General features: G+C 38.6%; 1 protein-coding gene across 1 annotated transcript in view; it reads left to right on the top strand.

Moving 5' to 3' along the window:
* Positions 1 to 14,593, top strand: part of Slc26a7 (solute carrier family 26 member 7) — a 157,951-nt gene that overhangs the window by 313 nt on the left and 143,045 nt on the right. The window contains exon 2 of the mRNA XM_004641315.2: positions 34 to 342. Coding sequence (XP_004641372.1) covers positions 150 to 342 — 193 coding nt within the window. The 5' untranslated portion in view covers positions 34 to 149. The remainder of the gene's footprint in view (positions 1 to 33; positions 343 to 14,593) is intronic.

Genomic DNA, 14,593 nt, shown 5'->3' with positions numbered 1-14,593 from the left:
TCTCTCTCTCTCTCTCATTTATTTTCTGGATAGCTTTGACATTGTAAACCACAGACGAATTGGAGCCTGGCATTGAAAAGAAGTGTTCTGCAATGATTGTTTTTTTCCTTGTCTAAAGAAGTTGACTTCTACAAGAGGAAATCTGAAAAATGACAGGGGCAAAGAGGAAAAAGAAAAGCATGCTTTGGAGCAAGATGCACACGGTGCATTGTGAAGACATCAAACAGTGGTGCAGGAGGCGGCTACCTATTCTGGAATGGGCACCCTGCTACAATCTGAAAGAAAACCTGCTTCCAGACACTGTGTCTGGGATCATGTTGGCAGTTCAACAGGTGACACAAGGTAATGTGCTGTATTTGCTTTTCTAGGTTACTGCAGAATGGATGTCACTTTGCTTCTTGGCAAAGTACTAACAATCTAGGATTGACAGTTTATTTCATGAACTGAATATTTAATCAAATGGATATTAACTTGGAAAAAATACATACTAAGATCTCCATGTTTAAGAGATTGCCTAATGTCCTTTTACGTTTATTTTTGCTTGCAGTGAAGCATTGAACCCGATTTTTCAATGGCACTACAGATTTTCAATGTGAAAGTTCATATTGTTTCAGAGTAAAGAATTAGTAAATGGAGGAAAGTAGGCTTTTATAACTTGATCTTAGCAGCATAATTTCTTACCTTCACTGAATCAAGCTATAAAATATTTCCTGGTTTGAATATAATTGTTTTCGAACTTAATTAGCAGCACGCAATTACCTGTTGGAGCACTGAGAGTTGCTGTAAGCAAGGAACAAAGCTTTCTGTACATAAAGGAGGCTCTTTGCCAAGCTCATTATTTGCAAAGAGAATACTGGATGTCTTCAGAGCTCATGTTTTACTGTGCGTACAGATTTGCCTTTGTACCCTGTTACCTCCAGATCCATATCTCAATAAAAAATAAACTAGTGAGAAGTCTGATTTTAACATTCCCCAACCAATTCTAAATAATATTCTTGGTTTAGATGGATGTTTTTCTCTTGGTGTGAGCTAGTTAGCTAGGGTGTGTTGACTAGTTAATGTGTATTTTCCCTAAAGGTACATTCATAATAGTTTTTGGCTAACACAGGTAATTATTTTCTACCTGTAGCAAGGAAAGACACATTTCTCAGCCTTGAGAATTTGGTACAGTTTTCTTGGCATACCATCTTATAGGTTTATGTTTCCTTGTAATTTCACTGCATGCTTGACTTTATTATTTATACTGTTAAAGTATAAGCACTCTTTTAATTAAATTATTATGTAGCTGGAGCAAACTGGAGTGTGTATTTTTGTTTTTAGTATGATTAGGAACATCTGCACTGGAGGCTTTAAGATCTATAATGCTATCATATTTTATGGGATTCTATTTCATTGCATAGTCTTGTGTTACATTTTTAATGAGTGTTTTGCCAATAGCAAAGCATAGTAATCTTTTAGAAAACGCAAAGTAAATAACAGGTTAGGGCATTTCAGCTTTGCTTTTTTAAAATTCTAAATTCAATAAGAAATTCACCATGCAATTGAAAGCTTAGGTGATGCACTTCAAAGGGTTTTTTTTTTTTCCCACAATGGTTTCAGCATGTGTTATACATTTATTTTGCATAAATTTAATATGAAATGAAAGTATGCTTTTCAGAATGATTTGCTTTTACTCTGAAAAAAAATCAGGTTAGTAAGAATATTTGGGAATATAATAAAGTTTTTTGTTGAATAGCCTTATCAGTATGGTTTATGCGTAACTTTTTAGTGGTCAGTTGTAGAGCTTTTATTTGGGTATAGATTTTTGTGGAGTTTTGTTTTGTGAGTTATATATTTCATTGGTTATGAGAAGTGCATTGGTCAGTTTTCAGCTGGTGAGAAGCACAAAGCTTCCTCAGCTCCACGCACAGGAAGTTCCAGGCCTGGCTGCTGCTCCTCTTGGAAGGCTACCAGAGAATAGGTAAGTCTACTGCTAGGAAGAACTTCAAGAACTTTTGCTGTTGTGTGAAACAATAACGCTTTGGAAGCACCTAGCCCTTTAGAACAATTGCACCATATTTTCTCATGCTCACCCACTATGGGGACTTAAAAATTGAAATCTCACAAAACTGCCATTTATTATAAAGATCACGGGACCAAGCCCTTATATACATTTTTTCCTCCTTATCCTTAAAAAGTCCTGAGAGACAGCACTCTTCTGTCCATATAAGGAAATGTAGACTGAGCAGCTCAAGAAATTTTCCCTGGATTTCATACCTGATAAGTGGGGAGTGGGAACTGGATTCCAAAGCCAACACTCTTCACATTTTCAATGTGTATTCTACACTGCCAAAATAACTAGACTTTTCAGAATACTAATGTTATTAGTAATAGGAGACATTTCTTTGGAAAGGTAGGACTATCCTTTCCTTCCAATTACTTTTGATTCAGGTTTCAGCTCTGTAGTTTTCAGACTCAAAGGCAAAGTGACAAGAAAAATAATTGCAGTGGATACAGATTAAAGAAGACCAAATCTCCCATTTGGGTGAACTGATATTGGTGATTATTGTCTGCTCCATTTTGTTTGGCAAATGAGAAGAAGGGGTAGTTTTATTTTTCTATTGGATCATAATGGAAACAAAAATCTTTTTTATCTTTACTGATATTCAAAGCAGCTGTTTAATCCCCTAGTACAGAATATTCAAAATTACTGCAGTTAACATTTTTTGACCTAAAAATATGAAAAGTTTATATAATTCAACCTGGTATACTTCACAATTCTTTCATTTCTAGAAATGGACTTAAAATTAAACATAGTGGAAACTGGCATTTGAGTGTTCTTTATATATCAAATACCAAGTCATTGCTTAAAATTACTCTATTTAAGATTTCCTGGGCTGGGAGATGGCTCAGTAGAATAAATGCTTGCCTGGCAAGTGCAAAGCCCTGAGTTCAATCCCTGGTTCCACAAAGAAAAATAAATAAATAAAAATAAAAAAAATAAATTCCTAATTGTGAAGTATAAGTGTTTTATTTATGGGTCTACTTAGCTCCTCTAAAGTCTCTTTTGGGTTGACTGTCCTCTCTCTAGGCCCCTTTCTCCTCTTGGTTTTCAAGCATAACTCTGGTTTTTCTCTGTTATCTGTCTGGCCTTCTTTTAGGATCCTTTGTAGATTTTGCTCTTTGTTCTTTCCAAAAATCCCCACCTTCTGAGGACTGAAGCCCTGGCCTTCTTCTCTAAAAGCATCCTAGGCAATTTCCTCTTCATAAAAGACTCTGCCCATTAAACTCTTCTCAGCCGAGGTCAATGTGTATACTCATACAAACCTAGAATGTTCTGAAAGTGTTTCACTGCAACCTCTAGTGTTCTGAAGCAAACCAAATGACTGTGCCACCCTACTTAGAATTATAATAATCACAACAATAGTCACATTTAGCAACAAGTATAAACACTTGTATGAAAGTGCTTGACATGCACAAAATGAAAGTTCAGACAAGATAAATTATCATCTAAGGTCACACAGCAAATAAATGGAAGAGATAAGATTTGAACTCAGGCAGTGAGTTGGCCTCAGAAATTATGCTCTTTTCAACTAGACTTGCTCTCACTGAAAGTGCTGAATCGTTCTCACTTCTTTTTGTAACCCTGTGCACAAGCATGTGGCCAGTCACTAGGCTCTTTCTTTCCATCCTCAATTTCTTTCTGACCAAACGATCTTGGCTCAGGACCTCTGCTGTTGCCTTTCTGCTTTGTCTTCAATTCATGAAATCATCACTCTGAGCCTTCATTTTTGACCCTGTCTCCACCTCTGGACAATATTTCATAACATAGCAGTGAAAGTTAGAAAAAACCTGACTCCACTAGTGCCCTGCCCTGTTCGGAATTTTTTAATGACTCACTTTCTTTTAGTATAAAAACCCACCTAATCTGCACCTCCATCCATCTCATTTGCTCATCCAGTTAAGCATATCCAATTTGATGATTAATAATTGGGGCCTCTTTATATGAAGCTCCACTTAAACCACATCTCTCTTCTGACAACCCCTTTCAGTCTCCTGGGAAGATTTGTGTTTTCCTTCCTCCTACTCCTGTTGAACTTTTTACATATCTCTGTGATAGGCTTTATTTAACACGTTGTATTATAAACTTTTGGCATAGCTCTTTCTAAACTGCCCTCTAAGCTCTTGAGATAAAGTCTTTGTCTTCATACTTTTATTCTTACCAACTTGCAACTGCCTAGCACAAAAAAAGTGTGTTTTACCTACATAGTAGAAAGATTAAAATATTCTAGAAGCTTCTGATCATTCGCTTGCTACCTACTGCCACTGTAGGAAGAAAGTTGACTTTAAACTAATTCTTATGCTTAAAAAGTAATTGTAGTAAAGATTTATTTTCCAGAACCAGGGATTGAACTCAGGGCCTTGTGCTTGCCAGGGAAGCGCTTATTCTACTGAGCCATTTCCCTGGCCCCTGTAGTAAAGATATTGACAGAGTAAAAGCAATGTAAAGTTGCATAATGAATTTCTTCCAACTTCTCTTATTTTCTGATGTCATAAACTGGCAGCCCTCTAGACAAAGTGGGGAAAAGATACCTCTTTGTCTCTGTATCAATTTTTACTTCATCCCAACATGAGCAAGGATGGGAAGTTTGTATAAAACTCCAGATGCTTAGCTTTCCAAAAAGAGTGAGACAGGGTCATACAGAACCCAGAGTCACATGAGGCCAAAAGCGGCTGAACCTCTCTCTCCATAGGCTATCTTCACTAGATAAGCAACGTGCTTTGCGTTCTGCCACTGTCCTTACTATTCACTCAACCACCCTACTGTTCAGATTCTCATTATTTGCCTTACCTTATGGGTGGCTAAATCTTTCCCCTGCCAACATGCATTCTAATATATTTTGTTGAGATGCTTTTAATTCACCCTTAAATAAAACATTTATAAAGACACTACAAGGGCTGCCGAGATAGTTCAGTGGACTAAGTGCCTGCTTAGGCAAGTACAGGGGCCAGAGTTCGATCTCTGGTGCCAGATGCGCTGCAAGTCCCACATCCAGGCATAGTGAGCCGCTGACCAAGTCTGGATGTGGTGTCATGTGTCTGTAATCCCAGCACTGGGGAGGCTGAAAACAGGAGGATCACTGTAAGTTCAAACTGCATCGTGAGACCCTGCACAAAACAAAACAAAACAAAACAAAAATAAAACAAAATCTATAAAAAACTAGGCTTTTTAATTTTATTTTATTTTTTAAGGAAAGGGGCACTGTGAATCAATCTCAGGACCTCACACTTGTCAGGCATATACTTTGCTGCTGAGCTATATTCCTGGCCCCATAAAACTAGGTTCTTAAACTGACCCATAGACATTCTAATATATATTATTTTTTCATAATCCTATATATATATTAAAAATTATAAAAACTATGCTGGAGAGAAGTCTATAGGCTTTAAAGGGGTGACTTCTTCCCCCTAGTAAGTAAATATTAATATGTATTTGTTCATTTTAAAGAAATACAAAACTTTAGGTCATTCTTTAATCATGTTCAAATTGAGGAACTATTTGTGCTTTTAAAAATGCTTTAAAAACTTCTAGTGCTCCTTACTAGCATTAGATAAAAGTCATAAGCATCTACCCCAGTGTCCTTTAATTGGTATCTTGTAAGCCCTCACTAATGAATATAGTGAATATATTTGTAGATGAGCAAATATTTGTAGAGAATGTCATGGTCTTAAATTACGTTACCAACAGGGTTGGCAAGCTTACCAGCGTAAGGCTGATCTTTATTTAGTTTATGTCCTAGCGTACATGACCACTTGGGGTTAGTTTGTTGGTAGCAGAATAACTCAAGCATTGAGAGAGGGTGGAAACCTAAAATGCATGCATGCATTCTTAACTCTATAAGAACTTAACTCACGGAGGGGGAACAGGAGAGTGCTGTACCTTGCATTCCAAGTGATCACCTAGAAATTTTGTTTTCAAATCATGAAAAATTTTAAGCTGCTGCAGGGTTTCCTGATGTTCAAACCACAGCGTGTTGGACCTCAGACAAAAGATGGATGTTCCTTATGATTGTGCAGACCGTGTGGCAGTACTGGCATTGAAACATATGTGTGGAAGCTGAGCTTCATTGCACTCCTGAGGGCAGCTTAGTGGCATGTGGAACAATAAGTGGAAATTCCTGAAGCATACTGCATTGCAAAGATTAAAGGTTGTCTGGGAATTCTTCTCTGTGTACTTCCAGCCTAGGGGAGACAGAATCCTAGCATTAGCTGCGTGTCTCCAACCCAGCTCTCTGAATCACTGCATCTTTATATTTTGACTTTTCTTTTGTCTAGTAATACAATAGCTAAATATTCCTTAAAAAAACAAAAGGGCTAAATTCTACTCACCAGCCCACACTCCCCTCCAATGTACAGGAGAGCTGAGAACACTTTACTGGCTCCTCCCCTCTCCCCATTTTCCCTCATGGAGTGACCCATTCCCTTGCTAAAGCTCTGACTTCCTTCAGCACTTTTGATTTTCTTCTATTTTTGCTTCAGTCAGTTGATTAACCTGGACTCCACCATGACAGCTAGAAGCTGGTCTTCACTTAAACAATGTATACGAAAAATGGAAGAGGCATTTCTTCCCAATACAAATCTGAGCTGTAGCAATGAAAAGCAACAGGGATATTTCCTAAGTGGACTGCTTATTGTAGAAAAATGATTTAGATTTTGAAAGACTATTAAGAGAATGCATCCTACAATATTTAAGGCACATGGAAAAGCCATGACCGTCGCTTTCAGGGTGTCAGAGTATTTGCAACAGCAGCAGTGAGTGTGAAGATGAGGTGTGTGGCCAACATAGACTTCTGTGGCTGTAGGACAAAGCTTCTGTGTTGGTTACTTAGGGACTGCTCTTGTTGCCTTTAATTGCTCTAGCTCAGATTTGTGTTGGGAAGCAATGCCTCTTCCACTTTTAGTTCACATGATTTAAGTGAAGGCCAGCTTCTCACTGTCATGGTGGAGTCCAGGTTGATCAACTGACTGAAGGTCCTTACACTGGGACTCTCTACTCTTTGGACCTGTTGCAACCACTATGGGGCTAATGAATATACTAATACCTGCATCTCATTTTGAAGAAATGAATCATATTCTACTAAAGGTGATGCCCAGGCCTAGCGACTTGTTTTCTTTCTCCTCCTTCTTCCTCTCATTGTCCCCTCTCTTCCTCTTTCTCTTCTTCTTCTTCTGCTGCTTCTTCCTTTACTCCTTGGTTCCTCCTCTCCCCTGATACATAGTGCTCTTCCTCACTTCCCCTGTTTCTTTGTTTTCCTCTTCTTTTTCCCTTCCTACTCTACCCCTTCTTCTTCCCATTATCCAAGACTCTAATACACAGTGGTGTTGAGAGTCACATCCAGATACTGGTCCAGGTGAAGGCTTATGGCTCCATATTTATAAATGACACAATTCCATACTCCTGACTAGGAGCAGACTCAGGAATGAGATCTGCTGTCTAGACACAAAGGTGTGGGCTTACCACACAATAGGCTGGTCCTTTAGTGTTTTAAAATTGTATTGTGAAAAAATGACTCATGTGGCTCAATCAGTCTGCATCCCAACACCTGTGTGGGACCTTTCAAGAAGGGCCAGCTGCTTTTGTGCTGGAACTGAAGACAATAATGATGAAGCAAAATAATAGCTTTTCAGCACTTCCATAGCTTAAAGATGAAGCTAACCTACAACAAGTCAGAGCAGAGGGAAATGGTTCTGATGACAGCGAGTACATCCTTGACTTTGCCCTTGTGTGTGCAAACAGCTTTTTTCTTTGCTTATATCAGTTTCAATTGAGCAAAACACCTCAAGGACACATTTGAATGATGTCACAACTTAAATGTGCTATGTAGATTGTTTTTAACCCAATGAAAACCAGAAAGATACATATTGGTGTACTCTATATTTTCATGAAGTGAGAAGCTGGAAGCTCTAAAGAGAGCCTTGTGTGAATTGTTCCCAGTTCTAGTTATAATAAGGTGAATTATATCGTGTATAAGCTTTTAAGTGCAAATCTTTCTGATAGCCAAGTCCAGCCTTCTGTCTTACTGAAGTCTTCAGTCTTTACCTTCAATTGCTTTCCCTATTTGTTTCCAGAAAGGTGGGAACAACCTGGGTGGGACTGGAGCTGGGCTGAGCTTCCTTTCACCTCACCCCTCAGGCAGCTGTCCTCCATGGTGATGATCACTTCCCGGACAAAATAAAGCCCGTTTCCAGCCCACACCAGAAGAGATCTCTCAAGGTGGGAAGAACACCCACTGTGTGAGCTACTATTTTTTTCCTCAAGAGTCTCTCATGGCCCCAAACTGCTAGAGTAGCTTGGGATGGGAGAGGAAGGCAGACACGCTTTGCCAGTGGCCTGAGTCATATGGAACTCTAGGTTTTACTATTTAACATAGGTGACACAGGAAAGAAGTCCTGGAATGAGAGTTTAGAAAAAAAAAAAAAAAGGACAATGAAAAGGACAACAAAAGTACATTAGAATCTAGAACCAGAACCATGGAATCCCAGCACCATGGAATCTAGAACCAAGACCATGAAGATGAAAATCCCTTTTATTTGGTTTGGTGCCTTTTGTCCCATCTTGGCTTTTCTGTGTCAGAAAGGGTAGCTGCCTTTATTTGAAATATGTTTGCTCTGTAGCAAAGCCTGCCTGATGATTCAGAAAGGAGAGCTGGGTATTGCTTGCAAGGCCTTTTGAAGGAGCTCAAGAGTCTCCACACAGCTTGCTTTTCAATAAAACTTGGCTGTGTGTGGAAAGACATGGGTCTCAGAGGACCTGGGACTCAGCTTCTTCAAGTGGGCTTCTTCCCTTTGCTTTCCCATCCTCCCATGTCCTGAAGTTCCAGGCATGGAGGGCTTTGAGGTATGCATCTTCAGGATTCGTCTCCACCCCATTTCTCAGGTGGTTTGGGAGGCTGCTTTCCCATTCGTGTTTGCTCGCTTAGAGTACCCCAGGGGATGAGTGCTGAGAGCACACCTGGTTTTGCATTCAGGGTTTTCAGGTTCCATTTTCAAAGCACTTTGAAAGCCAAATTAATATGTGCTGAGCTGTAAAAGGCTCAAGTCAACAACTTCTGACTTGCCAGTCCTACAGACAACCCACTACTATTATGGACTACTGGATTACTGTATTATTTTGTTGAATTCACGCACCTACAATATTTAAGTGGCAATGGAATACCCATCTCTGACAAAAAGGGGATATAAATGAAGGACCATTTTGTATCTGTATATACAAAATAGTTAGGATAGATATGCAGCTACTTTCTCTTAATTCAATGAGAAGAAAGATTTGTACTAATAGTGTTTGGACAGGATATCATGTCTGCATCTTGTACTATGAATAACCACTAAGAAGATAACAATATGCAATGTGTTAATTATTAAAACTGTCCTACTAATTGGTTTTGAAACTGTCTCATTGCTATTTGTTTCTCAATAAAATTAATTTTAAAAAAGGAAAAGAAAGCAGGCCTTAGGCAGCTTGTACCTCTTCCTTCCACACTTCGCCAAGGCCTGCCCTTTATCACAGCCCAATTCACTCCATCCTATAGAGAAAAGGACCTGAAAACTGCTTACAAATGATCTAAACTTGTCCCGGTACATCCTGGCATCTGCCAACCTGCCTGTGTGGTACTACACCCAGGCGTAGTTGCCCCGGGCCAGCAGGCTTCATGTGTCTGACTAGTCAGTGTGCTCTGTCTGGATCAAGCTTCCAGTATCCTTCAGGCTCTGCAGGGCTTTGTCATTCTGGCCTTTCAGGTGTTCCACATCGGCCAGAAGGATGTGAGTTTCCACACTGTACCTGGTGTCAAAGAATTTCATCTCTTTTGCTGAGCACATTTATAGCAAATAGAATTCTAGATTTGCATGCACTAAGGTATTTAACTCAATGTTTTATCAAGAGTTTACATGGCTTTATAAATAAATACCAAAAATTATAAGATGAACAAGAAGACACTTCACCAAACTTTATGTGTTTTATAATCTGGTGAGAAAGAGAGAGAATTAAGCATGTACAAACCAAAAGTCAGCTTTCTCTAGGAGCATATTTTGACTTTAATTCATTGTCAGATTGTTCCAGGTAGTTTCTCTTGCTTTGTGCCATTTCATTTGAAGTGCTGTGTAAGTCATTAGCTGATGTTGATCCAATTAAGACGTAAATACAAAAAGGATGTGAAAGCTGCCCTCCTGGTCAGTCCCAGCCCGGGGCTCCACTGCAGACGTGTACAGACTTATTCTCAGTCTGTGAGCTCAAGGGCTGCCTTAAGACCCCCACCTTTTCTGACTCTGGAGATGTCTCAGCTGGGCTTTTCCCTACCAGTAAACGTAACCCTCATCAGGCTGGAGGGCTCTGTTCTTGCCCGCCATGAGCACAGGAGCATGCTTCCATCTCATCTTAATACCATTTCTTGAAGTAAAAAACACAATGATTGTTTTTTGCTCCAGGCCTTGTGCTTGACTGACTTTTTCTTTTCTCCAATTACATTTTGTTTTTCTTCACGTAATCCATTGATTTCAGTTCCCTCCTTTCTCCTGGTGAGTTGTAGAAGTAAATTTCCAGCCCAATTCTCTCTTGCAGAGAGATATAAATCCACATGTAGATGCAAATATCTAGCTGCCTGGATGTCTCCGAGAGATGTGTTGAAAATGGAATACATCATTTCTGCCCCCGTCAAGCCAGTCCTTAGCCTCTACTTTTTATCATGAAAGTTACCCCTAACTTACCATCTACCTGCTTATCCATGCCAGAAATCTGGGAACGATCTTGATCCCTTTTTCCTCTTAACAGCCACGTTCTACAACCAAGTTCTATAAACACTTCCCTTTAAATGTCTCTCACATACATTTGGGGCCCATTGCCTTTGTGGAAAACTTCCTTGATAGTAGTAAGATAAACAACACTCATATCTGTTAAATGCCCAAGATATGCCATACAGCCTACTGAGGATGCTTTGCATTCTGTATTAATGTTCGTAATAAGAATCATAATAATTTTCTTTAGTTATTATTTGTATTTCATGGAAGAAGGGAGATTGATTAATTTTCTGTAAGATAAGGACAGTGTTTAAATTCAAGCCTTTTTGATTGGCAGGCCTCATGGCTCTGCTTCTGTTGAGCCACCAAAACCTGCTCCTTGCTAGTTAGTGTATCTTTGTATGTCTAGTTCTGTCCCTCTATTATCATCTTTAAACTGCAATAAAAGATAGTGGAGAAACTATCAATCTCTTGCAGCAATAATAGACTAGTAGGTCTGTTGCTCACGAGGTTCCTGGGATACAGTAGTTGTTGTCAAGCTTTTGAGGCCTCGCACGAACAGCTCATTACAGCATGAAAAGATAGTGTGTGCTTTACTTTAACCCATTCAGTGATTCGAACCCTGGACTTTTGGTTAATAGTCATTTTTGAACCAAAGGAATGTGTGTTTACTGGTGTTTTGTCTTCACACTATTATGATTAACAATGGAAGGACCACCACAAATGAGTTACCAGATGGAAATAACTGTCCTCATTACACACACAGCTTGGGTTTGATTTTGTATGAGTAGTTCTTGAGAATTCCTACACTACTTAATTATTTTGTTTTCAAGAATACTGATATCTATCTTGTGAGTTTTCTTTATTCATTTATATTAAAAATGTTTGACAGAATGTGCACTCTTTTGCTGTGTTCTTGGACAGAGAAAGACAGCAAGCAAGCCCACAGGGGCTTATTATTTTTTCTTTCCTCAGAAATGTGCACAAAAGTATATGAGAAAATGACCTTGTTATTTCAACCTCAGAGCTACCTTCCTGGTATGGGTATGGAAGGGTGGGAACATTTTCTTCATGAAAGTTTGTGCAGTATTGATTTCAGCCACTTTTTGCCTTGAGTAGATTGTGTAACCCAGAGAGCTGCCAAATAATTCTGTTTTTATTTAGGAACATGGAGATAGTACAATCCCATCTATATAAGATAACATGAAATGAATTCTTGGTGGTAAAAATTGGACCAATATAGAAGACAAATCGGTGGTCTTAAAATGTGAGCAAGATTTGATCAGCTATGGACATATGATATTATCTAAAATGGTATTTTAAAACATCACATCCTATTGGTCACTGTTGTTGGAAATAATCTCTAGGGAACTATACACAGATAACACAAAAGGATGATAACCAGTGCCCCATATTATTAACTGTTAGCACACAGGTATAGCCCTAGCAAAATTAGAATGGAGCAAAGTAGTTTAGAGCCATGTTCTGAGGATTTTAAAGCTGAAGTTTGAATGTGCTAGTAGAAAGAGAAAGAAAAACATATTGAAGCTTACTTTGAGGTAGTTTCTGGTTCTTTTATCATGGCAATAGCACAGACTAAGAAATAGTGGAAGAAAAAACCCATACATTCTTGGATATGACTTCTTCGGCCAGGAAAGGAGTCCTTCTTAGAGTGTTCAACGTGGGCCTCTCCAATTAGCAGCATTCTTCTTTACTGTGGGAGGCAGCAGGCAGCAGAGAGGAGTCTGAAAACTTCTGCTCTACAGGTAGACTGGAGGTTGAGGCACTGTATATATGGAGAGGTAGATCGAATCCTGATCCAGGAGCCAGGTCAGGTTCAGGGAGGCTAGCTAAGACACACAAACTCAGTCCGGTAAGTGTGGAATTTAACACTTAAATGTCAACCTCTGGTACTAGGACACAAAAGGCAGGATGATGAATAAAGTGTCAGAAGCTGTGATGAAGCATAGGAACAATTCAGGGTTAGCATCTAAGTTCAAAACTCTGAATAAAGGGATTGGAGTTAGAGTATGTCAGCAGCATTTCTAGATCTCAGAGTCTTCTCTAACTTTCTACTCCGTATACAAGGAGACCCCAGATTTTGGTGGGTGAGGCTGTGTTTAGGAGATACAGTGAGACACTGCACCTGGCTGGCATGAGTTCTGAGGGAAGAAAGCACCAGCCTACAGTGCCATTGACAGTTATGTACTGGGGTTTCCCATTCTCACATTTGAACACCAGATTGGTCTCTGCTTTCCTAGTGATTACCCTAGGGCCATTGGTAGAGGTATTTGAGTTGCTTTTTTTTTTTTTTCTTCATCTCAATACAGAGGATCAAGTGGTGAGCCCAGTTTCTGCAACCCTCCAGTGCCTCTCATATTTGGAAAGGATTGGACATTTTCCTAATATTGACTTTTAAATATTGACTTTTTAAATATTAAGAATTTATGGACTATAAGACCTTTGAGTTTTTAGTAATGCAATGATAAGCCTTGAAAGGTGTTAAACATAGTGCCTAATCTGATGAATATTTAAGCACAATTATTAACAGTAAAATTAACATTTTAGCATAGCTTTAATAAGTGATTGAGGCATTCCTTTGTGATAAGTCTAAATAAGTATTAATAAAGGACTGCTATATACACATGTAGAAACTTACCTTGAGGGCTCAGAATCTCTAATTTGCAAATGTTTCTAGTTTCCAAATCAAGTTTCTGAATGGCAATTTTAAGATTACTATTTTACAAAACAATAAAGGAAGATCGTTCCTGTCTGAGCTCAATAAAACCTATTTCATAGTTGCTTAGAATTAGTGAGGCCCTGGGTTCAATTGCCAGTAGCAAACAATCTACAAATCTATACTATAAGAATGTAAGTATGTCAACTGAAAAGTAGTATTTCCCATTTGTAAATCCCGGAGGTAGAAATTAAACTATAAAGTACCAGCTATCATGTAGGTATCAGAAACCTGTCCTGACAGCTCCTTCTGCTACTCTGAGTACCCAGGGCCACATGTTTTTGACCTTGTATCCTGGCCTCTTATGACTTCCTGCATTGGATGGGGGCTATATTATCATAAAATGTGCACTAATAGAAGATTTTAGTAAATAAATGGAGGACTTCAGTTCATCTCTTGTCTCTTATTTTGCAAGAAAATTCTTTTTTAAAAATAATTTTATTAAGAAACAAATAGTAATGAGACAGTTTCCAAACAAATTACTAGCACAGTTTCAATAATTAATACATTGCATATTGTTGTCTTAGTGGTTATTCATTCTACAAGATGCAGACATGATATCCTATCCACAAACACTATTAGAACAAATCTGTCTATTCATTGAATTAAGAGAATGCAGCTGTATATCTATCCAAACTATTTTGAATATACAGATACAAAATTGTCATTCATTTGTATCCCTCTTTTTGTTTAGCTTTGACAGAGAAAGGTATTCCATTGTCATTTAAATATTGTAGGTCCATGAATTCAGCAAAATAGTCCAGTAGTCCATAATAGTAGTGGGTTTTCCATAAGACTGGCAATGTCAGAAGTTGTTGACTTGAGACCTTTACAGCTCAGCATATTAATATGGCTTTACTTTTTATACTTTGATTTTATACTTTTCTGATGGATGGTTAGGACCAAGATAAAGCAAGACCTATATAACAAAAAGTGTAACTTTTGTATGTGACAAGGTCAGTCAAATTCCCTTAGGATTTATCCTGAAACCCTGAACTGCAGTTTGTAGATCCTTTGTCAGTGTCAGCCATGTAGATAGGTCACGGCCATTGCTTGACCAATTTGCTCTCTGTGAAAGCCTGA

The sequence above is a fragment of the Octodon degus genome, unplaced genomic scaffold (genome assembly GCF_000260255.1).
Source record: "Octodon degus isolate 3935 unplaced genomic scaffold, OctDeg1.0 scaffold00134, whole genome shotgun sequence".
NCBI lineage: Eukaryota > Metazoa > Chordata > Mammalia > Rodentia > Octodontidae > Octodon > Octodon degus.
Note: the sequence above shows the minus strand (reverse complement) of the source record. Positions and strands in the feature narration are given on the sequence as shown.